At 37.4% G+C, this 24519-nt stretch overlaps 4 protein-coding genes across 11 annotated transcripts; 2 read left to right on the top strand and 2 right to left on the bottom strand.

The window, feature by feature from the left end:
• Positions 1-230: 230 nt before the first annotated feature.
• Positions 231-5065, bottom strand: LOC105262909 (uncharacterized). Its single transcript, XM_011298789.1, has 4 exons — positions 4155-5065; positions 2056-2334; positions 1732-1958; positions 231-620 (listed from the first exon to the last, which is right to left on the bottom strand). Exons 1-4 carry the CDS (start codon positions 4201-4203, stop codon positions 288-290), a joined length of 888 nt encoding a protein of 295 aa, XP_011297091.1. The 5' UTR covers positions 4204-5065; the 3' UTR covers positions 231-287.
• Positions 5066-11614: 6549 nt separating this feature from the next.
• Positions 11615-17177, top strand: Hip14 (palmitoyltransferase Hip14). Of its 2 annotated transcripts, none has more exons than XM_011298787.1 (8): positions 11615-12157; positions 12833-13380; positions 13640-13919; positions 14015-14215; positions 14286-14447; positions 14535-14691; positions 14768-15012; positions 15146-17177. In XM_011298787.1, exons 2-8 carry the CDS (start codon positions 12839-12841, stop codon positions 15380-15382), a joined length of 1824 nt encoding a protein of 607 aa, XP_011297089.1. In that variant the 5' UTR covers positions 11615-12157; positions 12833-12838; the 3' UTR covers positions 15383-17177. The 2 variants fall into 2 exon arrangements, with proteins under 2 accessions (XP_011297089.1, XP_011297088.1); XM_011298786.1 differs by having other exon boundaries at positions 13619-13919.
• Positions 17178-17228: 51 nt separating this feature from the next.
• Positions 17229-18536, top strand: LOC105262908 (uncharacterized). The gene is made up of 3 exons (XM_011298788.1): positions 17229-17500; positions 17574-17840; positions 17961-18536. Exons 1-3 carry the CDS (start codon positions 17316-17318, stop codon positions 18385-18387), a joined length of 879 nt encoding a protein of 292 aa, XP_011297090.1. The 5' UTR covers positions 17229-17315; the 3' UTR covers positions 18388-18536.
• A 27-nt stretch (positions 18537-18563) lies between these two features.
• Mob2 (MOB kinase activator 2) lies at positions 18564-24085 on the bottom strand. 7 transcript variants are annotated; one of them, XR_891866.1, is made up of 6 exons: positions 21701-21995; positions 20005-20259; positions 19798-19922; positions 19279-19506; positions 19008-19161; positions 18564-18923 (listed from the first exon to the last, which is right to left on the bottom strand). XR_891866.1 is itself a non-coding variant. In XM_011298784.1 (6 exons), exons 2-6 carry the CDS (start codon positions 22149-22151, stop codon positions 19097-19099), a joined length of 729 nt encoding a protein of 242 aa, XP_011297086.1. In that variant the 5' UTR covers positions 22152-22533; positions 22907-22922; the 3' UTR covers positions 18564-19096. The 7 variants fall into 7 exon arrangements, 6 of the variants coding, with proteins under 6 accessions (XP_011297086.1, XP_011297085.1, XP_011297087.1 ...); XM_011298784.1 differs by lacking the exon at positions 21701-21995 and adding exons at positions 22096-22533; positions 22907-22922 and having other exon boundaries at positions 18564-19161; XM_011298783.1 differs by lacking the exon at positions 21701-21995 and adding exons at positions 22096-22533; positions 22769-22839 and having other exon boundaries at positions 18564-19161.
• Positions 24086-24519: the final 434 nt, after the last annotated feature.

The following is a 24519-nucleotide window of genomic DNA, read 5'->3' as shown; positions in this document are numbered from 1 at the left end:
ATTTATTATTTGTGACCTGATAAATAGGATTATCTGCGGTAACTGCGAGTTTGTAGTAAATTGTAAGAGCATTACCGGATAATCTGGAGTTGCACATTGGAGAATTCTTCCTATCCACTAATATATTCATTAGACTCGAGATGATTAATTTGGAGCATCGAGGTAATTAATCAGCTATAATCGTGCAAAAGAGGAAAAATTGACAGCGAATACGTTAATTTTTCAATGAATTCAGTCATAAAGAAAATTTAATAATCTCTAGTGCTAACTTGGTACAGTCATCCTGATTAAAACATCAAGTGTCTTGAACACAAGACAACGGATACAACAGTTAAAATGAATAATGAATTAACAAGAACTGATACGTCAGAGCTAGAATCTGCTGGTGCTTCTTGGGCGAGTTTTTCATTGTTAGCCCTGAGTGATACGACGGCCTTGGTATCACGGTAAGGTGCACCTGGTACACCCGGTAAGATTGATCTGCATGTGAGGCTGAGGCTGCCAGATGCGTTGAAGTATTCCCTCTGTAGTGGCAATGACAACTCCAGCCGAGTCGATGAAACGACTTTTCCATCGATGCGCCCTGAATCTGGAAGTTGTCTTGTCAGGGCTTTCGTCACCTGGGGCACACGTTAAATATCTTATTACCAATCATATCCCGACGGCATCCACTGCTCCAGTGATTAATTTAATTAACGTCCGGCTCAACATCACTCCGGCCAAATGCCCAAATTCATCATTCAAAAGGAATATTTGTATCAATAATTCCATAATATTTTTTAATTAATGAATTAATACTTTTTGGTCGAGCTATTCAGTTCTCAATTACTCCATTTTCTAGCTTTTTCACGTCAATGATTCGTATGAATGTATATTTATTTTATAATAAATTTCAGTTTTTAGTTATTTTTTTAGATTCGTCGAGGTGAAAATAATGAATTGAAAAAAATGAATTGAAATTCATATCGATTGAAGAGATTCATTGTGGGTATGTCCATTTTTGAAGCTTTCTATATTTTATGGCGAACTCAAAAGTAAGTAACGCTATTTCTTTTATGGTCTTGTACGTGGGTTTAAGAGGACGAATTGTCCTCGAAAATTCACTACCGCTGGGGATATTTTTTCACTTATGGACAGGAATTTCATGAAGAATGATGAAAATAAAAATTGAATCATTCCCGAGATGGGAATTTTTGAGAGTAGCCTCCCTAAAAACTCATTTATCCCAAAAACTATGAACTCGCTATGAAAATATAAGAGAACTTTTTTACAACTGACATTTCTAAAAAAAAAGTTATTGTTATTGTCCCATAAAATCGAAAATTTTCCGCCTGAATTCATATTCAAAAAAATGTAAAATCCTACTTATCGCACTTATCTCTTAAAATTATCATCAGTTTATGGTACATTTCAATCGATGAAAAGAGTATTGCATACATTCAAAAGACCTATCCCCACATTTTCATTACACAGCGTTAAATCTCTCAAAATTACTACGACTCCTGAAAACCCGAAAGAGAGAGGACTGACAAATTCGAAATAGCCCTCATTCGATGAAATATGAAAATTGAAAAAGCCACGTCCTGAAATAACGATCGGAAGTCGTAATGGGAGACGTGCACCACGAGAATCGCGGGTCAGTTTACGAGTAATTGAAGTCATGGAAAAAGGTATTCGAAGCTGTAAAAGAAGAAATAATAAAAAAAAAAACAGACGAAAAGGCTGAAATACCTGAATATCCTTGAGATAAAAAGTTAGCTCAGCGGTTGGATAACTGGGGGCCGATGTGCATTCAGCCTCGAGTACATCCCCAAGTTGGTAATGAGAGCGGAGACCCCCGAGGGCTGGATTTTGCTGTGGTAGTACGGCAATAGTTAAATTTCCCATATCGTACTTTGTGTCAAATGATGGACGGTCTTCCATCACTTCACAAGCGTATGTACCACCAATGCCGACCTCTGAATTCATAATCCACGATTAATGAGATTGACTGCTAAATATTTGAATTGTTTCGATAAAATAACTGATAAACTACAGGGAATTAATAAAGCTTGCCTGTTTCCGTGTTCATCTGGATATTGGTATGTTGTAACAGTACAACAACTGTGTCGTTACTATCCACTCTACTAACTCGCACACCAGTTACATTAAAGTCCTCACCCGGAGGGTTGAATGTTGGTGCATACCTGAAGAACTCGTTACCGTCTTTGTACCACCTGACCTGGTAAAGTGTCTCACCAGGGCTCAACTCGTACTCACACCGTAACATTACTTTTTCTTGTCGTGGATCCACTACGCCTGGTATATTTAGTTGGACCATCTTCACTGATTCTCCTGTGTAACAAGTTCACTGTGTAACAATTACACTCCTACAAATAAAACCTCACTACCATTTTTAATCTCTATCAATTCAATAAATCATTCATACAAAAATAATTTTCACCATTTTCAAATAATTTGAAAAGCCGAATAAAATAAAAGAATTATCAATGAGAAAAAATTCTGAAAAGGGAAGTAATAATAATAAAATCTGCAGGTGATGTGGGAATATCCGAGGAAATATCATTTGATTCCAAAGTCAACTCGACATATAATTTCACCTAATAGCCAACTTGATGCGTAATTAACGATTCCATTAATCGAGGCAAACTCACTTCTCGAATAAAAATGGAAATTCTCGCGATGCACCCACTCACCAGATACTCCCATCCGTTAATGAGGGAGCGAAATAATAATAATAATCGAGAGGAGACCCTTGAGCTAACCCACGCGAATTACCGACAGATTAATTATTCCCCCTTGAATTTTTTTTCACCCATCATCACGGGTTTTTGAATTCATCTGAATCGGGTACATACGATAACCCGATCTCTAGCCACTACAGTATCCCCAAGTAACATCCCAATTAAAGATTCTCCTAATCATCTCTACTTATACCGAAACAACTCATAATCTCGCTGATTGCTCGACTCGTGTCCTACAATTTCCCCTCATTCTCCACGACAAAGGGGTCACCATTTATGATGTCAAGTGGTCAGTCGCCACTAACTTTCTTCGTTTTACAACACATTACAACTTTACGAATTAAAACAGTTAAAATGTCTCAAACGAAACGGGAGAGAGAGAGGAATAGAGAGTTGACACAATGAAAATGTTAAGAGAGAAAGAGAAAAAAAAAGAAAAAGAAAAAGTCACGAAAGGGAGTCGACCCGGTGACGCAATCCCCTGGGTTATTAGAACCAATTGGCTCCCCGAGAAATATTCACTATCAAATGATGATATAAATATAAATAAGGAGATTACAAGAGTCAGTCGGAGCGCGACGAGATCTCGTGGCTCCTATTGTTTTCTGGCAATTTTTTCCCCTTGTTGTTTTTTTTTTCCGCGAGAGGAAAAATGAAAAGGCTGACAGAGAAACAGAATGAGTGAGTACATGGGCCAATGAATGTACGTCCGCTCTCAAACACAATACCGATACAGAAGGTTGACGTACATACGCTTTACCTATACCACACGATAACGGAATGTGCCTCAATTACGATTCTATTGTTAATTATTGCTGAGCACCGAGCATACCCTCCGGTTTTTCATTGTTTCGCCCTCAAGGGCTCTCTCCTCATCCTTTTTTCCATCTATTATACAATGTTTTTTTTTTGCGTTATTTCAGGGACTCTGGATACAAACCGACTATTCATCACATATTAATGACCCACTCGGGGTACCTTGTCGATCAAATATTGTATTTGTATTCTTTTCATCTCAGTCTCTCGATTATTTAATGCTGACGTTTTTGATTGCACTCGGGCGTATGACAAAGAGAATCATTTATTCGAAATATTTTTTTTTCACGCTGACGTGCACTCCGGGGAAATCGTCCAGAGGGCTGATCAGGTTAGATGAGAATTTTAGGATTCAAATGACAGAATTTGCATTATTTCAATGGGAGGACTGGGGGTGGGGGATGATTTTGATAAGATTTAACTGTTCGGCAAAACATTTGCTTTCTGAAAGTGGATGATTCAAGATTCATTGGTTTTTCTGGGTGAATTATCTGTAATTAATGGAATCATTAATATCGAGGTATTTACTCTAGTCTGTTTGTCGTGCCGTAATGAAATTGAATGGAGAAATTAATAATTGATACTCTAATTTACCTGTTGATATAATGGTAAGAATACATAGTCCGAGCAGTTGGAGTTGCATTTTAAATTGACGGTAATCCCTCACTCAATTGTTATCACACCGTTAATGATTAATGTCTCAGTACATCGTGTGGTTTAATGAAAAAAAGTTTTTCCAATTGGATAATTAAGTTATCGTTGATGTCTTCTCAGATGAATTTATTTCGCGGAATTGAAAACTTCTCGGTTTTGCGTACTGGTCAAATCCATTTCCAGCTGAAACTAATTGGCACGACTTAATTAATCTCAAAGTTGAGGGCTCACCCCCACCACTTCACTCGACAATTGACGATTTTCTTGTTTTTTCTTCCTCTCCTTCACTCCCATTACCGTTATCCCACTGTCACTCAAATCCAGCCCCTCACTTTGCAAAAACTCGGCCAATTTACGATTAAACTTTATGGTTGGTATATTTCACTGAGCATCAGCACTTGATTTTTTTTTCTTCAGTTAATTCACCGGGAGACAAAAAGTAGAGAAATGAAAGTAGAAATTAGTCACCAGTTTCCCACAACTTTTGCACTTTGTATTTTTCACTTGGCGGTATTTTTTAAGACGAGCACAAATCGAGAAGTGGAAAAAATTTGAAATTGATGATTGCAATTGAAATTGGTACGAAGCAGTGAAAAAAAAATGTAGAAATGAAAAACAATTATTTAATTATCAACATTGGGGAGTTTTTTGGGAATTGTGGAGGCCGGGGGTGAGTGGATTTTTAAATAAAAAATTGAGAGAGTGCGGGAGTAATTGATGCATTGAGCAATATTCGGGTGTTAATTGATGGAAATGGGTGATTTGAGGGTTGATGGATAAATGCTGATATGTTTAATAGAACTGTGATGGATGTGGATCGGAGATGTGTCTCGTGATGTGATGTCTCTGGAGGCTGGTGTATGACAGAACAGCGGCATGAGGCTTTTCAGTAATACACATGAGAGTGGGGCTTGCGCATGTGCACTATTTTCCCTCCTCCTATCAGGGTTGAATGTTTGAATGCCTCCACGGACCCTTCGTCATCAAAATAAAAGGCCGGGGATAACTGGGTTTCGAAGAAAACTATCAAGTTCAAGGTGACACAATGGAATTAAAATTAATTAGACATGATTAATGAATATATACTTTTGCGGAAGAGACAGGAGATATGAAACGGTTTTCCTTGGGGAACTTTGCATGCATCACATCGTCTCATCTCCATTCAGCCATGGAAGGGCTCATTTAGGATCCACTTACGGACTCTTTTCTCTATATTTCTCATTCAAAGCCCTCGTCTGCCGAACTCTTCTTAATCCGCTACACCGGGTAATAATACATGGACAGAAAAATTCATGGCTCTGATATTTTTTGTCTTTGAAGATGCCAAATGTTCAATATTTGATGTTTTTTTTTTCAATTGTTAATTGGTTCTACTGCACTATCTGTGTACATTATTGCATTTATTCCAATAATGACAATATTTATATTAAAAATAGAATTTTTATATTTTTCAATTCAAAAGAATGCGGTGGCAAATTGATTTTATATGTATTTTATTTTATATGATCCTAATATAAATAGGAGGCAGAATTTCCATCTCGAAATATCTCGATTGATCGCAAAGGTAATCGAAACCGACCCGCCGATATACGAAGTCATAGCAAAATGTTTTTAATTAAAAAAATGTTAAAAATTTATGGAATCGCGAGAATTCGGGAATAATTGCGGAGATCAAGGGTGGTTGGAAATTATTGAAGAAATCTTGACGTAAGACGAAACCACACCGTCACGACGACATCTAAACCTCAAAGATTTCGAATGAAAGCGCGCGCGAACTATCGGCCTTTATTTAAAAAATGATAATTTTGCATTGTGTGCAGTAAATTTTTGTTGAAAAGTCCGTCTCACTGAAATTTGAATGAATTTTTCTTTTATTTTCTTTTCTCCGTGTATTTACTTGTTCTCTCCCCGCACACGATACCAAACAATTGACGTATTACCCTCGGGGGTCGAAGTCGTGGGCACATCCCGCGAATTAAATATTCAGAAGATCGTAACATCGACATTCAACATTCAAAGCTGCCACTTTTACGTCTCACTCTGGCCTCGTAATTTCACCATCGGCGCTGAAAAAAAAGGAAATTTATGACAGACGGATGAGTTGAATTTTTCTTTCTTAAAGGAGACCTTTGAATTTGTTAACATTACCGAGAGCACGACGGAACTTTGCCGGAGCAAAATGTGTATTTCAGTTCTCGAATGGAAACTTTTTAATTAGGAACTTCCCGAGGACTTGGTCAATATAAGATGATGTTTTTGTCCAGATGAAAGATGTATCCGATAATTCACAAGAATTTTCCGAAAATTACGACTGCTAAATTTCTCTCCGTCATTCCCAGGACGAATTAATAGTCAACGGGATAAAAAATATAAGGGAAAAATACCTCAGTTTTACTACTTCAGCGGAAAATTTTCCCCGGAGCAATTTTATTCCTTCTATTACCACTGAATTCTCCTCGGATCCATCGAATTCTCCTATCCCGTATCAGTAACATCTCCACGAGTGGTCACCGAAGGAAACTCGAGCCAAAACCCATCAATGAAGCACTCCGAGAGTAATAAATATCCACTCGAAATGTCCATTCGAAAACAATCAAAGGATTTTACCTCCTTGAAAATATGGAAATGAAATAGTAAAAATATATAACGTGGAAAAAAAAAATAGGTCGAAAATTTTTCATCGCAGGATCGTGTCAGGTTACGAGGGACCTCGAGAGAGATACAGTCCTTTAGTGAGGGGAAAAATACACGACAACGTAAACGTATTTTATGTCCTTAAAAGCAACCTCTTAGTCCCGACGTGTCCCTGAGTACCTATCTTACTTTTATACCCCCTTGTGTAAAATACGACTACGAAAATATGTCTCAATATTCTAATTGACTCATACAGACCCAATTTATTCCAATCCCGCGCCCATTGCATTTCAATATTCCGTTATAAAAGTTTCACGCAATGATTAATGGACTCGAGAGGAATCCCGTGCAAAACTAAACGCAAAAAGGCCATTCGGAGTCTATTCCCATATCAATACTCAACTATTAAAAAATTATTCCAGCAATTTCAAGCGAATAATCATAAAAATTTTAATTTTCCGAAGATAATGGAAATTTGAGGTTTCGAATATTGGTAATTTATGGGAGTTGCATCCACAATAAGTAGAGAAAATGGATCAATATGGAAAAGTGAAATTCAATACGCAGTAATTATCGCAAGTGTGGAAATCGATATGCATGGAAAAGTAACTTTACCGCACGCTCCGCATACCTAAAAAGCGACTTTCCCGCACATTACGAAGGAAAATATCGCTCGCAACTCGCGCTGAATTTTTTTTTCGCGTCTGGGATTATACCACTCTCCTCCGGCTCGTACAACCCTCCCCCACGCCAAAAATCACTTTTCCGCACTTGTTACAAAATATACGATTTTTTCGTTTGTGAAAGGGAAAATATTTATTCCAGCTGTTTGTGTCTACTGTTGTGAACGGAAATCATCCCGACGTGTCAACAAACTAGTTGAATAGATGATAACAAACTTCATATACCGTAATGTCTACAATTCCTATATGACTTGGTTCGATATTTTGCGTGAGTGAACGCCTCGAACTCCCCAAGGGTTTCCACGAAATGCTATTTCGCCGAGAGGGTATACATTTACCAATAATTTATCTCGGCGTTGATTGGTCATCGTCAAAGTCCTCGTTGCGGGACGTGACTATCCTTGGGTGTAACTACCTCCAGGGAGCCATTTTCATGGTACCTTCTGTACTGGCAACCCCTCTTTATCTTCTCACTGTCAAGGGTTCACCGAGAAAATCAAAAAGGGACAAAAATCCTTTGAATAAATGACAAGGGATCATTATGACTCACTCCATACTTGCCATCACAAAAATCTCATATCTCAATCGACAGAATTACTCAATTAAAATTACGTTAATTATAAATTCAAGAGTCTTACGCAATTTTTATCAGAATTAAGATTCTCTCATCATAATTTTCATCGTCGAATTACGGAATCAGCCAGGGAATTATGTGTCCCGTCATTTTTACTGAACGTATCGATGTGTGGAGGGAGGGAGAGTCAATACCAGCAGAGGCTAATATTGATCAATTGATCGCTTAATTGATCTCGTGGGTAGTCTTTGTTCAGTTTAATATATACTCTTGAAAGTCCATTAATTATTTGATTTCGTCATTTGGCATCTCATGACTTTTCAGGACTTTTTCAGGATTTTTCATTTCTCTCGGTCAATTATTTTCATTACTCATCATTATTTCTTTATTAATATAAATATTACGAATACCATGAGATGGATAAAATCCCTTGATATAATCCGCTTCTAAATTGCTGTCCCAATTCATTCAGTTGGTGGAAATAATTCTCTCAGCATAATTATTAAATAATCATCAAAACAAATAGATTATACTAATCCTATCTTGTACCCAGTGAATTCTATAAATGGAAAGATTATCGTAATGTAATAATAACGCCACTAAAAAATCCAAAGTTATCGAGGTGGAAATTGACACGTTAAATAGTATCAAGTGAGTCTCTCACATATTCCCACAAAACTCGATGAAAGCGTGAAACATCTGATGATGTGTATAACTTGATTACTCGGTATGTGCAAGAGGATTACTCCAATCAATTGGGATCGCGATTAATTTTCTCTCCCCCCGCGGACAAAATAATAGGATCAAAGGGAACGGGCCAATAAAAATAATAAGTGGAAAGCAGTCACGCAATTGGTCACTTCTCCAATGGTTTAAAAAAGAAGGACCGGCCTTTCAGTAGAATTTGGGAGTGTCTGAATGTTGTTGAGCATGCAATGGCTGGAGTCATCATTTCCAAACCGAATCCCCAAGAAAAAGCCAATTTACCACAACCCCAAACGTGACTCACCGAACGATTAGTCTTCATTTTTCTATTTCGAGGGATATTTATTCCGTGGAAAGCCTCAAAGGGAAAGGAAGAATAAAACGGGAATAATGAGTTGAGTTGAAAGAGCTTTTATGAAGTTGAATAAACACCCGAGTTACTCATAACTAAAATGAGGGCTTGATCCTTGGTCTGCGTCGAAAAGTGGAGAAGAAAAAAAATAAAAAGAAAAAAGAAAAAAAAAATGGCGAGTCCCATGGGGTTGATGTGGAGTGAGACCCCCTGGAGGGAGAGTCAGTCTGAGCGGGTGAGGGTAATTATCTGTTTCTCAGGTCCATTACACCTAGGGGAAGACCCCGAGGAAGTGAACCTCTGCTGCGTGGGCGAATTGGGTAGGTGGGAGAAATAGCAAGGCCCCACGGTACGTGCGGGGAAATAAGAATGAGGGGAATTATCCTCGCCGGAAATTACTGGGGTACTGACACACTGGTAAACAAAACCTCAATATTGTGTACTACTATCGAAACATTGAGCAAAGAAATCGTTAGAAGGAACCAAAAGGCTCGTCGTTGCACAAATATTTGGATTTGTATTTCGTAATGATACATTTGGGCGAAATAAATATCTTCGCGCTGATCAAATAGTCTGGAAATTGAATCGAATCAAATAGTTATCGAATTTTTTAACTGAGCAATCGAATAATCAGCTGTAATATTCCATTGAATTATTGAAATGTCGAGTTATTTTGGTAAATTTCGAATGAAAGAAAAAATGGTGCGAGGTATTAAAAATATTTATTGCAAATGGAGTATTTATTTTTCCATAGAAGAATACGACAGCTACTTCTCTTTGATTGATCACGATATGTGTCAATGTGTCTATTCCTTGAGATGGAACTTGTACACGATGAATTGATGCTGTCATGAAGTGTCTTCTGAATTGATGTATTGAAAATATTACAGACTCCGAAAATTCACAGCATTATCCAATAAAATCAGAATTAACCGAAAATTATAAACATCAATTACCCGAACAACAGGAATTGTTTCTGGATGTACTTTGGCATGATAAAACGCTAGTCTCGACGTGTTTAGCATCGAGGGAGGAACCGGAGATTGGATGCTGTCACCGAGCCAAGCTCGAGTGACTATCACTCAGTTACGTGCCTAGACCCTCTAATGATCAAAAGATTTTTCCAACTTGTTTGTATCAACTTCTATGAAGAACTGTCCACAATCCAAGTTGTAAACATTATTGCGATGAATATTCAGGTGCCCAATAACGAAATCCAACCGCAACTACACTGACAAAATAACTTTTTTCACTGAAAACAATTCTCCTTCTATTATTAATTATACAAATTATAGCAAGTATAATTACATTAATATGCTGATTAATATCTCATTACGATTATTATTATTTATTATGTTATCAATGAATGAAATAAAAATAAGTAGAATTTTTCTAAAAGCGCGAAATGACAAAATCAGACGACACTGATGAGAATATTTTTCGGCTCTTGTCGAACTACCGTAACATCTATTAATTCCCATTATCATCAAAATAATGCAATAAAGGTCTTGCATTATACATAATACAGGCTATGTGTACTGAAGGTGTAGCCGTAAGCTTGCTTTCAACTCTGATCGACAAAGTTGGTGGGATACAAGGAGAGGATATGTGGGATATGGGCAGACAGCGGCAGTAGCTGTGGCGACGACTAGTCTCCAGGAGTGAGTAAGAAGGAAATCTCATGAAGAGATAGGACGAGAGAGAAGGAGTAAGATCCTGGCTGAGAGAGTAAGATCCTGGGGTACGGTGGTAACTATTGGTTCAACTTGCCCTCTCACTCACACTACCTCCAACTTCAACGTTAAGATGGACTAACTTTGATAAGATATCAGTTTACCCTTACTCTCGATTGATTATCTTTCTTTGGCCCCTCCACTGCTTCCCGTATTTTCGCCTCTCCGGGGAAGAAACCGCCCGGGAGAGTACGGCTGCTTCGACGTAGTCTTTATGTAAATCTACGTCAACATCAAAACTGTTTATTTATACCGTCTGCTTATCAGAATCCTCCCCAAATTACGGATGTTATCTATTGGTCATTCATGGCTTATTCCCCTATTTTTATTTCTTGCCGCACACTTGTAGCGCAATTTATATAATATTGCACAATTTTTAAAAATGAGAATTTTTGATAATCATTTTTATTCATCTTCCTGCAAGTGTGTAATATCTTGCGATAAGAATTTTTGGAAATCATCTTAAAATTTTTATGATTTTTATTTTTTTTTTTTGATACTATTATTATTTTTCTATTTCTTTCTCATAAAAAATATTGACGTTGATTTAAAATTTTGAATTCTAAGTGAAAAATGGCGCGCAAAAGCGATGGCAGTCGGCAATCGGCAAGGAAGCTGAATCCTCGATAAGTTACCCACCTCAGGTGCCAATAAATCCCCAAAGATCCTCCCTCAGGAGGTCAATTAGTAACATAAAACCTAACCAAAACTGTTGGTCTCAGTTCCCGCAGTTGCCTTCGGTCTCGGCTGTTCTCTCCCTCTATTTTCGGCCCATAAAAATCGATTGAAACAAATTTACAAGCACCAAAATTCACCGAATAAAATTAATCACGTTTGATCGATAATCGCAGTGAGCAGTGAATATCAAATTAAAAAAAAATAACATCAGGCGCAATTATTTGCGAGTGTTCGATTGTAAATAATCGAGTGCTAGGACTCACTCCTTTGGAATTCCACTCATTTCCTCCCCTTCCTTACTGGAAATACTCAATAAATGCAATGAATTAATGATCGGACATCGGATAATGAGGATAAATCTCGGTGATGTGTGACTATTAGAGATTAAATTATTCAATTTTTCTAGCATTTTTTTCAATACATAACGCACTACACACGCGCATTGTTTCGTTATTGCCTTCGATCCCCCCATGAATCCTCTGTGAACCCCTCGATGATCACGATAAATCCCTAATTTTAACCTCAACAATGCTGAGGAGTTTGTTCGGATTATTCGAGAGAGATTGAAAAACAATAATCGACAGGTAAGCATCGGCATTCCATTGTGAACATGATGATTTATTCCCACTGCATGTTGTTTCCATCTCTGAATTAAAACGCAAATTTAAAAACTAAGGAAATTATCCAAACCTATTCATTCAATATTGTTCATTGAAATCTGAATAAATCGCATATTAAATAGTAGGAATTGTCAAAAATTTATCACGAACCCCTGAGTAATCGTTGGCATCATTTCTTATTGGATGTTTTTCATAGAGGTAGTGGAGTAGTCTTCCATTCCTTTTGTTGTCTTATTTTCGAAGTCTTCATTGTCCTAGAAGTTCTTCTGATAAATTGAGCTCAGGTACGAGGAATTTTGAAGAAAAACTATCTGTAATAAAAGTTTATAGACGGAATCGTTGAATTGCTAAAGGACAAGGAGAGTAGATAAAGCTTTAGTTTCTTTTTATGTTGGGAGTTAATTACATTATTCGTGAAATGGACTATTTTTGTCCTTGAAAAACGCACATAATTAATTTACTTGAGACTTTTTTTCGGAAGATAAAAAATTACAGTGAAATCAATCTTTTTGAAATTTCTCTTCAATCAGTAATCTCACACTAATCTCGTGAGCTAGATCGTGAAAGAATAAAATGACAAATGAAATTCCTAAAAAAAATGTGACATTTTTCTTGAATATTTTGTTATAAAACTCCCAGAACAGGATGTACGCTCTTCCAATTCGTTCGGCATGCCCAGGAGAGGACAGTCAAGACGAGCAGGAAACTCGTCGTCGTCAGGAGCCAGTACGACCGACTCAGGACTGCAGTGGATTTGACATTGTTAGGGCAACTCAATATGGAGCCTTAGAGCGAGTGACCGAGCTGGTAGAAGCTGGTGCTGATGTAAATCAGCCAGATGCCGAGACAGTGACGTTGCTCCACTGGGCAGCCATCAACAACAGAAAAGAAATAGTCAAATATTTGATAGCCAAAGGGGCTAATGTAGATGCTGTGGGTGGAGAATTGGCATCAACACCACTGCACTGGGCCACGAGGCAGGGACACCTCGAGACATTTGCTATTCTCATGAGGGCTGGGGCGGATCCAACGCTCAGGGATTGCGAGGGCTTTGCCTGCATCCATCTGGCAGCCCAATTTGGACACACTGGAATTGTTGCTTATTTAGTTGCCAAAGGAGTCAATCCCAATACTCCTGATCGCAGTGCCATGACACCACTCATGTGGAGTGCTTACAAAGTCAACAGGTAATTATCGAGAAATCATTCAGCCCTTCCGTTGGTCACATGTGGTGGAGGGTAAAATTTTATTGTCACAGAGGATATCAAATAATGCAATTGTTGATCAACTGGAGTGGATTCGTTCAAAAATATAAAATGGAAATTATTTGGAAATGTCAAAATCGAAATTCCACTCGCGTGTCCTGCGGAGGGCTCATTATTTTCCTTTCTGAATTGAGGGAGAAAATATAAACTCGTGATGTAGCCAATACACTCCCTTTTTCAGTCTGGACCCAACGAGACTTCTCCTCATGCTTGGCGCCAGTCACTCCTTGACTGACAACCTTCATGGAAATACAGCACTACATTGGGCAATTATTGCTAAGAATAATACCGCCATTTCCACCCTCGTTCGTCAGGGGGCTGCACTCGATGTACCTAATTTTCAGAATGAAACAGCGATGACACTGTTGGGGCCGCATATCGGAGCTGCTTGGCTTGGCCCAGGGATTAGCATGGAAATTGTAGAGAAACAGGGGAGAACCAGAGCCTGGTGTCGAGACAAGGTAATTTCTCCACGTGTCGACATATTTTTTTTTCTCCATTACATTGTTATTTAAAAAATTGAAGGAATAAATCAATTGGATCAATTTGTTTACAGAGATTACGATGGTACTGCATGGTCAGTGCCCCATTCATAGTGTTTTATCTAATCGGAATGATATTTCAATTAAACGTGGATTATCTCGTTAAACTCGGTGCCTTTATGTTACTCTACATCGGTGCTTACACTGCTAAAACATTTTTGTTCGACGAGAGACTCTACAATGTTTTACCAATGGCAACTTATCTAGCAACGAAGGTACGCCTATCTTATCTGTAATCAAATAAAAATTTCTAAATTCTTAGTAATAAAAGAAAACGATTTTTAGATGTGGATTTATGTGACTTGGATATTCTGGCTGGGCGTTCATGCTTCTTGGTACCTGTGGCTGCTGTTAGTTGGTGGTTCAGTTCCACTGTGGATATGTTTTCTTCGGTCCTGGAGGGGAGACCCTGGGGTTATTGCTGCTACTCATGAGGACAAATTGAGTGTGAGTCCTCTAAGAGAAAGCCTAATCATCAGATTGAATTCAAATGGACGGACAGAGGGGATTAATTTGAGAATTATTATTTTTCAGACTATCGTAGAATTAGCAGAAACAGGCGGCTTCGAGCCTCAGTGGTTTTGCACCACTTGTCTAGTCAGAAGGCCACTTAGGTCAAAACACTGTTCCGCTTGTGATCGTTGTGTTGCTAGATTCGATCATCACTGTCCTTGGATTAGCAACTGCATTGGTGAGAATGAAAATTAATTTTTTTACCCTTCATATGTCGAATGATGATTGCACTCAATATATTATTGATCTTTCAGGGGCACATAATCACAAATACTTTCTTGGCTTCCTTATATCACTACTTGGTCTCTGCATCGTAATATTATCTGCGAGCGTTCAATATTGGCAGTTCGAGTGCTGGTCGAACTTGACAAACGGCCATCGGGTAGATAATTATTTTATAGCCGCTGCAACGTGCGACGCATGGGTCATGTGGATTGCAGCGAATACTGGACTTCATGCACTCTGGGTTTCTGTATTACTCAGTTGCCAGCTGTATCAGGTAAATATTCATATTATTTATTTATCATTTCATGGCATATCTATACGCATCACTAGATTAAATTGAGTGAGCGGAATTAAAAAAAAAATTTGTTTGAATTGAAATAAATTGGAATAAAATTGAAATTTTTTAGATTATGGTGTTGGGAATGACAACAAACGAGAGAATGAACGCTGGTCGTTACGAGCACTTTAAACAAGGAAATCCATTCCATCGCGGGGCTCTACAAAATATCGCAGACTTTTGTAATTTTAGTTTCTGCGGTATAAAAGCTAAACCAAGCTCTGACTGGCTTCACAGTTTTGATACTAAACATTGCGTGGAAAAATTACCACTGCTTACAGGCAAGGACAACTATCAGTACGTTTAATTACCTTTTAATATTACTAATAAGTTGTTGAAATATCGTATGTACCTAAACATTTGACAACACAGCGAATCAGGATACATTGTTGCACACTGAGAGCCATATCACTTTGACACAACCTCGTATTATTTTGTATTATTAAAATCTGTCGTCTTTTTTGTTTCATTTACCAAAGAATTTTGGAAAAGTTGAATTGATCATTTTGGTGTCGATTTGTCATTTGTGAATAAACATATTTTTTAAGAAAACGATAAAACCGATAAAACCTTGAGGATCAAAGAAAAAATATTTCTGAGATTGAAATTATTAATTTTTTCAATAAACAAAACGTTACGCTTTGTTAACGATCGTTCATGATCTCCTTTAGTATCGCGTAGAGACGGGAATAATCCTGGCAATATTCTAAAATAAAATAGAGAAAGCTCTCCATTTTTTTTCGCAGTGCAAAATTTTCAGTGATAGAAAAACTACGTGTAAATAGTTTGTATCGTTTGATGTCGAAAAAATACTCGATGAATTTAATGCATTGCTTTTCCAGGGATTTATCTTGTGATTAATTATTTTTCCGATTATTGTCTAATTTTTTTTCTACGTATGATTTTTTTATGTACAAATGCATTACGCGACATTCCAGAGTTGTTTATAGGTTCTGGATTTTAGATAAAAATATTTGAGATCACTATTGCCTGGGTATTTTGGTTTTCATGAGTACAAGTACATTCAAAACATTACCTATCCTTCGAGAGGATAAATTTTATACGCTGCGAAATCGATACACAATATGGCTGAGAACATAATGAAGTATAAAATCGCTGATTTAATTGCCTGAGCGTGATAAATATTTATTAATTGTTATGCACCATTCGATAGGCGCTCGCAATCTGAATATTCACAAACACTGAGAACCAGACAAATACATCGCATTGAACTACTGATAATAAATCTTTAGTGTCAACATAATCAAATGGGTATGATAAAGCATGGAACGATTTTCGACGAGAAGACAGATTTTTTTTTTCACTCTCTAGTCTTAACTTTAAAGCGTAACTAATAATTCCGTGTATTACTTATTGATATCGGAGGTCGAACTGAGGAGGCGGGTCAGTGTCTAGATTATTTAGACGCATTTTCATTCAGTTTTAATTATTTTGTAAGAGGGTGTGGAGTTTATTTCACAGTATAAAATTTATCTACAATATAGAAATATTCATATGCCTTCAGTTGATTCTTTTTACATCTTAGAGAATTTTCGAGAATGAATATACTTTTCCAATAGAATTAGTAAGTCATTCATTCATAGTTAGGTAATGGGCAGGTGAAGGGTGATAAATGGGTTTAGTTGTTGGGTAAGTTTTTGAGCAATATCTTTAAATTTAAGAGAGATTGTGAAATTTTTGGCGATACCTCTGGTAGAGGGGAATTAGAATTACGAAAAAAAATCGTTCCGAGAATTTCGCAATTTATCGTTGATTTGGATCCACTCTCGAACTTTCGTCCGGGAAATAGAACAATTTCTCACCCTTCAGCTATTCGTCAATGAATTCAAATTCACATCCTCATAGACTTCTAAATACTAAGAACTGTGATTTTTACAAATCGTCAGATCTACGTCTGTCTGTCTCGTGAAGTAAAAAGTGAAAATTCAAACAAAACACATGTCAATATTTTTTTCTCTTCAAACTATCAATGTATTTTAGTGGCTAAAGAAATTGTAAACAGATTGTATAAATTCAAGATAATGATGAATAATTGATCTCTACCGAAGGGCAAGAATAAAAAAATTGCAAATTGGTCATCAGATATGAGATTTTGTTTTGCCTTTGTTCAAACAAAACAGAACCCGAACTAATCCCGTGAAGCATGTTCAATTCCATTGACATTTCCATAATCATTTTGTCGTAGAAATATTTACGTTTTTTAGAGATAGTTTTTAAGGATGACCGGCGACGAGGGCAGGAGTACAGATATCTCAGTCTCGATGTCCTCAGACACATCTGCAGAAATTAAGAAGCTAAAAAAAAATGACCAAAAGTCGAATCAATCCCCGAAAAATCCTAAATCATCGAAAAATGTTTGCAAGGATTGGGAGCCGAGTGAGTGCCTTTGCCACGCTTATAGAATGTGAGTCAATATCTAATCATGACTCTGAATGTTAAATTAAAAAATTCTTCCACTTGATATCTCAAAATGCCAGAACCTCATGCGTTCCCCCAATGAACTTGGACGAGGGTTCCGGTGAAATAAATCCCTCAAGCCCCCGGAAATTCTCCTGGAAATGGCCTCGTCCAGCCCCGAGGTCAGAGAAGCCCTACACAAAGTTTGAGACCACGAGGGGAATAGATCCGAATCCCTCCAGGGTTTTACCCCCAAATATCACTCGAGACTTTCAGGAGATTCATAAAAAATTCAAGAATATCACTGGAAAAATTGAAATCTACTATTTTGATCACGGTAATGCATCGTAGGTATATAAATACATAAAAACAAAAAATTCATGCTGACCTCTCGATAAAACTCCACAAGATGTAAAAAATATTCGGTAAATTGCTAAAAATTATTGCAAATTGTGGTAACCCGTCAGGTACTATCGTACAACCGATGCAATTCCGCTGCTGACGATGGAAAAATTCGCTGACAAGACAGACCAAGCGGCCACTCGATTCTGGGCTGAATTTTTCGGAACAATAAACATAGGAATAACATTCATAACAGCATTCCTCCTTCAACTGCTTCGATTTACTCTGTACAGCTTGATAAGGCCCCTAACGATTGGAATAATTCAATTACTATCCGACTACTTGATCAAGCCCCTCCTAACGATAATATTCAATGCCCTGATTCAGCCAGTTCTCATTCTACTGTACAATATTGCAACGTCCTTGCGAGATCTCTGCGAACCAATAGCTGAGGCAATAGGTTTTTTTATCCGTGAATTGTCACGACTTTTTCAAGCAATAAGACTCGTAGAGGTCAATAGAAACGTAATCAACGGAAATATTCCCACGTGATCGATGATTAATAACAACAACCGAAGAACATTTCAACGCCAGGTATATATTCATTACTATTCAATTTATGTTTACAATATTGTTATTGTTTTTAATTTTTTTTTTTTCATTTACCTTTTCTCATTTGAATTTTTACAGAACAATTATTATTACAGCAGTTTCAACGGTTTTATCCATTTTTTTTAATTTATTGATTTCTTTCACTCTTTCTCTCAACTCTTTTTTTCACTATTTTGTTTAATAAATTATGTACAATCTCACAAACAGCAAACGCAGAAAAAAAATTGACTAATTTACATAATTGTATTTGTTTGCTCTTTCCCCTCGTTTGCACTATTTACAGATACTACATACGTTATTCATTATTCCCTCGCAAATGATCATTTGAATATCCATGATTTTTTATGAATTTTTCAGCTTGAAATTTCAACATGCATTTTAGTCTGACTCGTGTTCTTTCTCATGCCAATAATCACCGTCTTTCAAGTATTCATTGCCACTCTCTAGCTCTCATGACGGTTCGTTTTATTCGTAAGCTAAATTCGGGCAAAAAGAATTAATCATAAAAAAAAACATAATTTAATATTGAGAACAACGAACATTAGTCGCTTTTCACCTACATTATTTCATCGTTTGACCCTAGGCTCAGGAACTGCAACCTCGGTTTCTCATCAACTTTTAATTAAAATTCTATAAACGGATTTATTTTCTACGTGGCTCCACTTGGTGGATCTTGAATTGATGTTGTAGTTGATGTACCCGATGTGGAGTCACCTGGAATGATGCATATTGAGGTAGAGTAATAAAGAAAAATTATTCCAGTTAATTATCCTGGAGAGGTTGTTTCATCATATTACTGTTACATTTTTATCATTTCACAGAGTGTTTTACCTAATAAAGCTGCCTCCAAATCCCCAAGTATTTCCGTTTCCTTGGCGTCAATGAGATTGAAGCGTTGATTAAGGAGAGTGAGATGAGCGAATACACAATTGAGGTGAGCGTGGAGGCCCAAGAGTGCAACCTCTCTGAAGTGGCAGTGGTAAATGTGTGCCACTACATGGTACAGTAGCCGCAGAATCTTACGCACTATCGACTCGAACGAGCTGGGAAACTCGTTGGCTGAAAAACCACAATTAAATTATCAGAGCCACTCACGATTAGATAACTATTGCTGCATACTCAAGCCACTAATTCAATCCAGCATCACTAATTCAATAAATCCTGCCAAGACGAAGAAAATAATTACTCAATAAACTCACAATTACAATTTTTTCACTGAATTTTTTTACTCAATTCCTGTCTCCTTCAAATTCAGTAAATATTGCAAAATTTTTAAAATAGGATTTACATCTTAAAGACTTATTTTACAAGATTAAATGACGTATAATCATTAGTAATGTGGGGCTTTACCGTATTTAGTAGGGAATATTGTTTCATCACTAACGGTTCTCTGCGTAAACGTCATGACGTAGTCTATATACTGTGGCGCAGCCACTCTCGTCTTTTTCCCCTTCTCATCAAACCACAAATAAGTTCTGTAAATTTCACAGGGAATTAATTGACTCGGTGAGTGATTGAGGTATCACGATGAATTTTTATTGCTGGGGGAGATGTTACCTTAAGCCAGGCCCCGTCATATCTGGGCATCCTGTGGAGGTACAAAATTCAGAAATAGTCCCGTAGAATAGATTTATGTGGTCGAACAGTGCCAATGTGTGGGATGCGAGCCATTCGTTATAGTCGAGTCCTGGTGGCAGATCCACCAGCATCCGGAGGTCCAACTCTGGCAGCTGTCGCTCCAGTGCAGCCTCCTCCAAGTACAATTTTGGGTCTTCGGTTGTTCCTGCATCTTTCTCCTTTCGTCGGGCTTTTCTGCAATGAAAACAAAAAATATCCTCAATCCCATGGAGGTGGTCCTCGATTCAGCTGTGAAGTCGTAAAAATCGTCAATGCCATTTCAACAGATTTTTCAAAAGGTCAATTCTTACTAAAATACAGGGACTCCAAACGCTATCCCCACTTCCTCAAATCCACGCTTGGAGGAATTCCTCCACCACTAAAATTCACGATCCCGTTTTCATAGCAGAGCCTAAGAAAATGGTTGTACTTGCACGAACAGTATTTCTTTATTTTTTTTTAATTTTCATTTTTTGTCATTTTCTAGGGAAACTAACGGTAAAAGTCGGCGTACAATATAATTGAAGAATATTCAGAATATATACTTCAATTAAAAGAAAATTCATGTAAATTGCCGAATTTCCGGCGTTATGTCACAACAAACCAGCAATTTACATGAATTATCGGAGAAATTTAAGAAATTCATAGGTTTGTTCCCCTTAAATGGAAGTGAAGGTCTTTTTCCGGAATATTCACCGAAAAATAGAGCCAATTATAATAGAATGAGTCCACAAGTATATTTTTCTTTCACCTAAAAAATAGGTTTTCACGTGGGATAAAGGCCCAAGCACAATAGATTAAAATTTAAAAAAAAACACTTGTGTCGACTGATTCTCCCTGACTCATAAAAACATCAATTTTTCTCCCTTTTCCCCATCATTAATAAAGAATAGTATCTAGTGACCAGTGGAATACGTCATCTCAATGCCATCACGAGATTTCGATGAATATCTCCAAGTCCAAAGGGTACAGCAAAAATTTGTATTAGATTTTTGATCACATGTTAATTCTAACCCACAAATAATTTTACCACTTCACCACTGAATTCCCTGAATATACACCAACAAAACAATCATAAAAAATATTCGTAACCCTTCATATAATATCCACATAATTTCTACACGATAACACGGGCTTAAACCCCACAGAAAGTATTAAAATAAAAAAAACCACCTTGTCTCGACTTTTTTCTCATCACTCGTGAAAATACCGAACAGTTTTCGCCCCCTCATGAATGAAATATTCTTCATCATTTATAACAAATTAATGAATTATTTATAAAAAGATATTCATAAAAGCCGGCAATGCGACATGGAAATGAAAAAAAAAAACTCGGCGTGATACCGCAATAGCACAAGACCCCACCTGCCGAGAGCGGCAAATGCTGTTCCTTGGGAATCAGCTGTTTACGGCTGACTCGAGTCAGCTGACTAACACAGACCAGTGACGCTCGTCTCTCCCTACCTCTGCGTCAATCGATAGCCCCCCTCTCTTGCAAAACAAACTATCCCTTCATATTTCACTTCTCCAATAATCAATCACCAATTCCCACCAATTCCCACCAATTCCCACCAATTCCCACCAATTCCCACCAATTCAACGTTTATTCAATTGAAATTTTCGTCAACTGACTGACCTGCAGAAACAGGTTACCGTATCCTCAACATCAAGTGGCAGGGCATTTTCAATTGATGAGTACCGAACTATTTTCCGCCCCCCCAAACCGAACATTTTCTATTAATTATCAAGACAAGTGTTGAAATAAAAGATTAGTTTACACAGTTCTTTCTTGTTGATTTTCGGAATAACGAAATAAATGTGCTGTACAATTAATAGAAAATTAATTATTGGAGTACTGTCACAGGTGCACGTTTGACGGATGATTGGGCGATTTTCCGTTGCCACCTGAGACCTCAAAAACTTTCTGTAATGCAATTAGTAATAGGTAGTATCTAAAGCCCCACAAATGCCACACTCATATCACCTAGTCCCATTTATCTTCCCTCATGATAGATATCTATATATGTTTACCTTTTAATGTGTACTCTGCTTAATCCATGAGACAACAAGTCGTGCAGAATTTTCATTCTGTTATCTCTTGCAAGCGGAAATACCCAGTGATATGAGCAATGAAAGTTATCACTGACTGTGAAAATCGAAGAACCCCTCCAAGTTTTCAATTATATAGTAAAACCGTTTGAAATTCCATTGCCATTTTTTTAATGCGAAAGTCTATTGATTTTTGTCACTCAAAATTACTGTTCCCAACGGGACAGTCACGTATGCCGGTTAATGCCGAAAATAGCAAGCATTACTAACACTCAGGAGACACATTCATACGTGAAATTCCCGACGAAAATAACACGCGCATTGGGATTACAGTATTACCTCTTCGTTTTAATTAAATTCTGCCACGTGGATTTTTATTTTCTATCCGATACGATCATTACCACAGGGAAAATCCATTACCTAGGAATTATTATAATATATCATTTGCAATGAGAAATGAAAAAGAACAAAATGCCAGTGCGTGGTCTAGGGTATATCGAGTTTCGAGTGCTTCGTAACACTTTCTTACGATCGATAACGGAGCTCTCGAAACGTACAAAAGGGGCCAACAAACAAGATATTTTCACTGAGCAAATTCTCAGTCACGTTTATGAAAAATATATACAGTCCCCCTCATTTGCCCTATATTCACCACCTCCAACGACATCAACTGGACATTTTTTTTAAAGCGATGACGCTACTCTTTCTCATTTACGTAAGGTTAAAAGAACACGCAAACACGAGGGGCTCGTACTTTTGGAAAGACAGAGATAGTAAACAAACTGATAATAACCACTCGTTCCTTGGATAGAAGCGGCATTTTCATTTGTAAACAAGTTTTCTTCTATTTCAAATCACACTTGACTCACTGTTACTTTCTCCCGTGAAAAAAAAAAAACATTTAACAAAAATCAACGGACTGACTGTTCCAAAGTGTAATCAACCCGCGGAAATAAACATCTCAGAGTACTCAAACAATGAAAACTAATTACCAATTCAAATGTACCTGGGGCATTAATTAAAGACCGATAAAAAAAAATCCATGAGCATTAACCGTTCACAGTGAGTCACGAGAATATTCATCCTCATGAATAACTCAGTGAATAACTCGAAAAAAAATCAATGATGCGGAAAAATCACTCACCCCATAAACCAGTCCACGGTATCGCGGAGATACTCGGGTAACCTATCCAGCTTGATAGATTTTTCAGATTCACTAGAGTTTCGCCGGTGTCTCCCAGATTATCTTCAAATCAATCCAATTCAATCGACAACTCCCCAGATTGCTCCAAAAGTCACACAAGAATATTTTCAAAATTGATAACAAAAAAGGGGGAGGGGAATAGGGGAAAACAACAACGTGAAACTGGGAAATAAAATAGAACTGGGTTGGGACAGAAGGAAGAGAAAAAAATCTGATCCTTTGCGAATCAGCGCTCGACGATGAGCGATCTCATGAAATCTAACATGGCGAGGCTATTGTCACCTGTTCCCGATGTGCTCGATTAAAAATTCTCACTAAATCACTGATCCGATGGATAAACAATTTCACTGGAAAAAAAAAATTCACGGTGGATTTGGCGTTACGAACGAGTGACTCCGGTGGGACTCATGGAATGGAAAAACAATTGGGAGGTAAAGGTTAGGTTTTTGGTTTTTGGCACTGGCCCAAATGTCCTGGCCGAGAAACCCCCCGAATTGTCGTAATCTGTACACTAGATTCGCACACATCGATGATTCAACATCTTTCTGGGGTTCACCGTGTCCTCGGGCAAGATCATTGGGATGAACTTTAATTTCTTTGGTTTATTTTATCCACGAAAATATTGCACTGTCTCCGTTTACTATCGGTTGAAATAGTTTCCAGGGGGTTATTCGCTGGATCAGTATGTAACACAACAAAGGCAACCTTCTGATTATCCGTTGAATACTCCTTGTCAATGTTACGATGGAGCGAATAACACCAGCTGATCTCTCCCTCTGTGTGCGGGATTTTTTGTTGACGCCGGCGCCTCAGAAAATTTACTGATTATCGGTTTATTGACAGTCCCTTCATGTTCCACATTTGGAAATTGTGGAAGTACTTTTTTGAGTCGATGGTAGATAATTTTTAATGAGGATCCTTGGATGGTTATTTTAGACAGGACACAAATTTTGCAACCCATTTTTATACGTTTTTTTTTATTCTTGATTTTTTCAGGATAAAAATACACGTGAGAGTATTTTATTAAGTGGATGGTGAATTATCTCTGGATGGTCATGCTGAGGCTGCTGGTAGGACAGAAAACTGTTGGGACTCAGTTTAAAGTACTTTTAAATTACTCTCATTTTCAACCTATTAATTTTTTAATCAATCATGAAAATGTTATAATCTCTCTTTTTATACTGACTTTTTAATTATGACGG

This window comes from Fopius arisanus, unplaced genomic scaffold, assembly GCF_000806365.1.
Source record: "Fopius arisanus strain USDA-PBARC FA_bdor unplaced genomic scaffold, ASM80636v1 scaffold00011, whole genome shotgun sequence".
Taxonomy (NCBI): Eukaryota; Metazoa; Arthropoda; class Insecta; order Hymenoptera; family Braconidae; genus Fopius; species Fopius arisanus.
Note: the sequence above shows the minus strand (reverse complement) of the source record. Positions and strands in the feature narration are given on the sequence as shown.

Coding starts and splice junctions, on each gene's coding strand:
- LOC105262909 (XM_011298789.1), bottom strand. CDS start 4,203: ATGCAACTCCAACTGCTCGGACTATGTATTCTTACCATTATATCAACA. Junction 1,959..2,055: donor CCAGATGAACACGGAAACAG/GCAAGCTTTATT, acceptor TTATGAATTCAG/AGGTCGGCATTGGTGGTACA. Junction 621..1,731: donor TTTATCTCAAGGATATTCAG/GTATTTCAGCCT, acceptor CGTGTGCCCCAG/GTGACGAAAGCCCTGACAAG.
- Hip14 (XM_011298786.1), top strand. CDS start 12,839: ATGTACGCTCTTCCAATTCGTTCGGCATGCCCAGGAGAGGACAGTCAA. Junction 14,448..14,534: donor CTCATGAGGACAAATTGAGT/GTGAGTCCTCTA, acceptor ATTATTTTTCAG/ACTATCGTAGAATTAGCAGA. Junction 15,013..15,145: donor TCAGTTGCCAGCTGTATCAG/GTAAATATTCAT, acceptor GAAATTTTTTAG/ATTATGGTGTTGGGAATGAC.
- LOC105262908 (XM_011298788.1), top strand. CDS start 17,316: ATGACCGGCGACGAGGGCAGGAGTACAGATATCTCAGTCTCGATGTCC. Junction 17,501..17,573: donor CTTTGCCACGCTTATAGAAT/GTGAGTCAATAT, acceptor TCAAAATGCCAG/AACCTCATGCGTTCCCCCAA. Junction 17,841..17,960: donor TTTGATCACGGTAATGCATC/GTAGGTATATAA, acceptor GTAACCCGTCAG/GTACTATCGTACAACCGATG.
- Mob2 (XM_011298779.1), bottom strand. CDS start 21,795: ATGTTCGGTTTGGGGGGGCGGAAAATAGTTCGGTACTCATCAATTGAA. Junction 20,260..21,700: donor ACGGTAACCTGTTTCTGCAG/GTCAGTCAGTTG, acceptor TTTTCATTGCAG/AAAAGCCCGACGAAAGGAGA. Junction 19,923..20,004: donor ATGACGGGGCCTGGCTTAAG/GTAACATCTCCC, acceptor TGAAATTTACAG/AACTTATTTGTGGTTTGATG.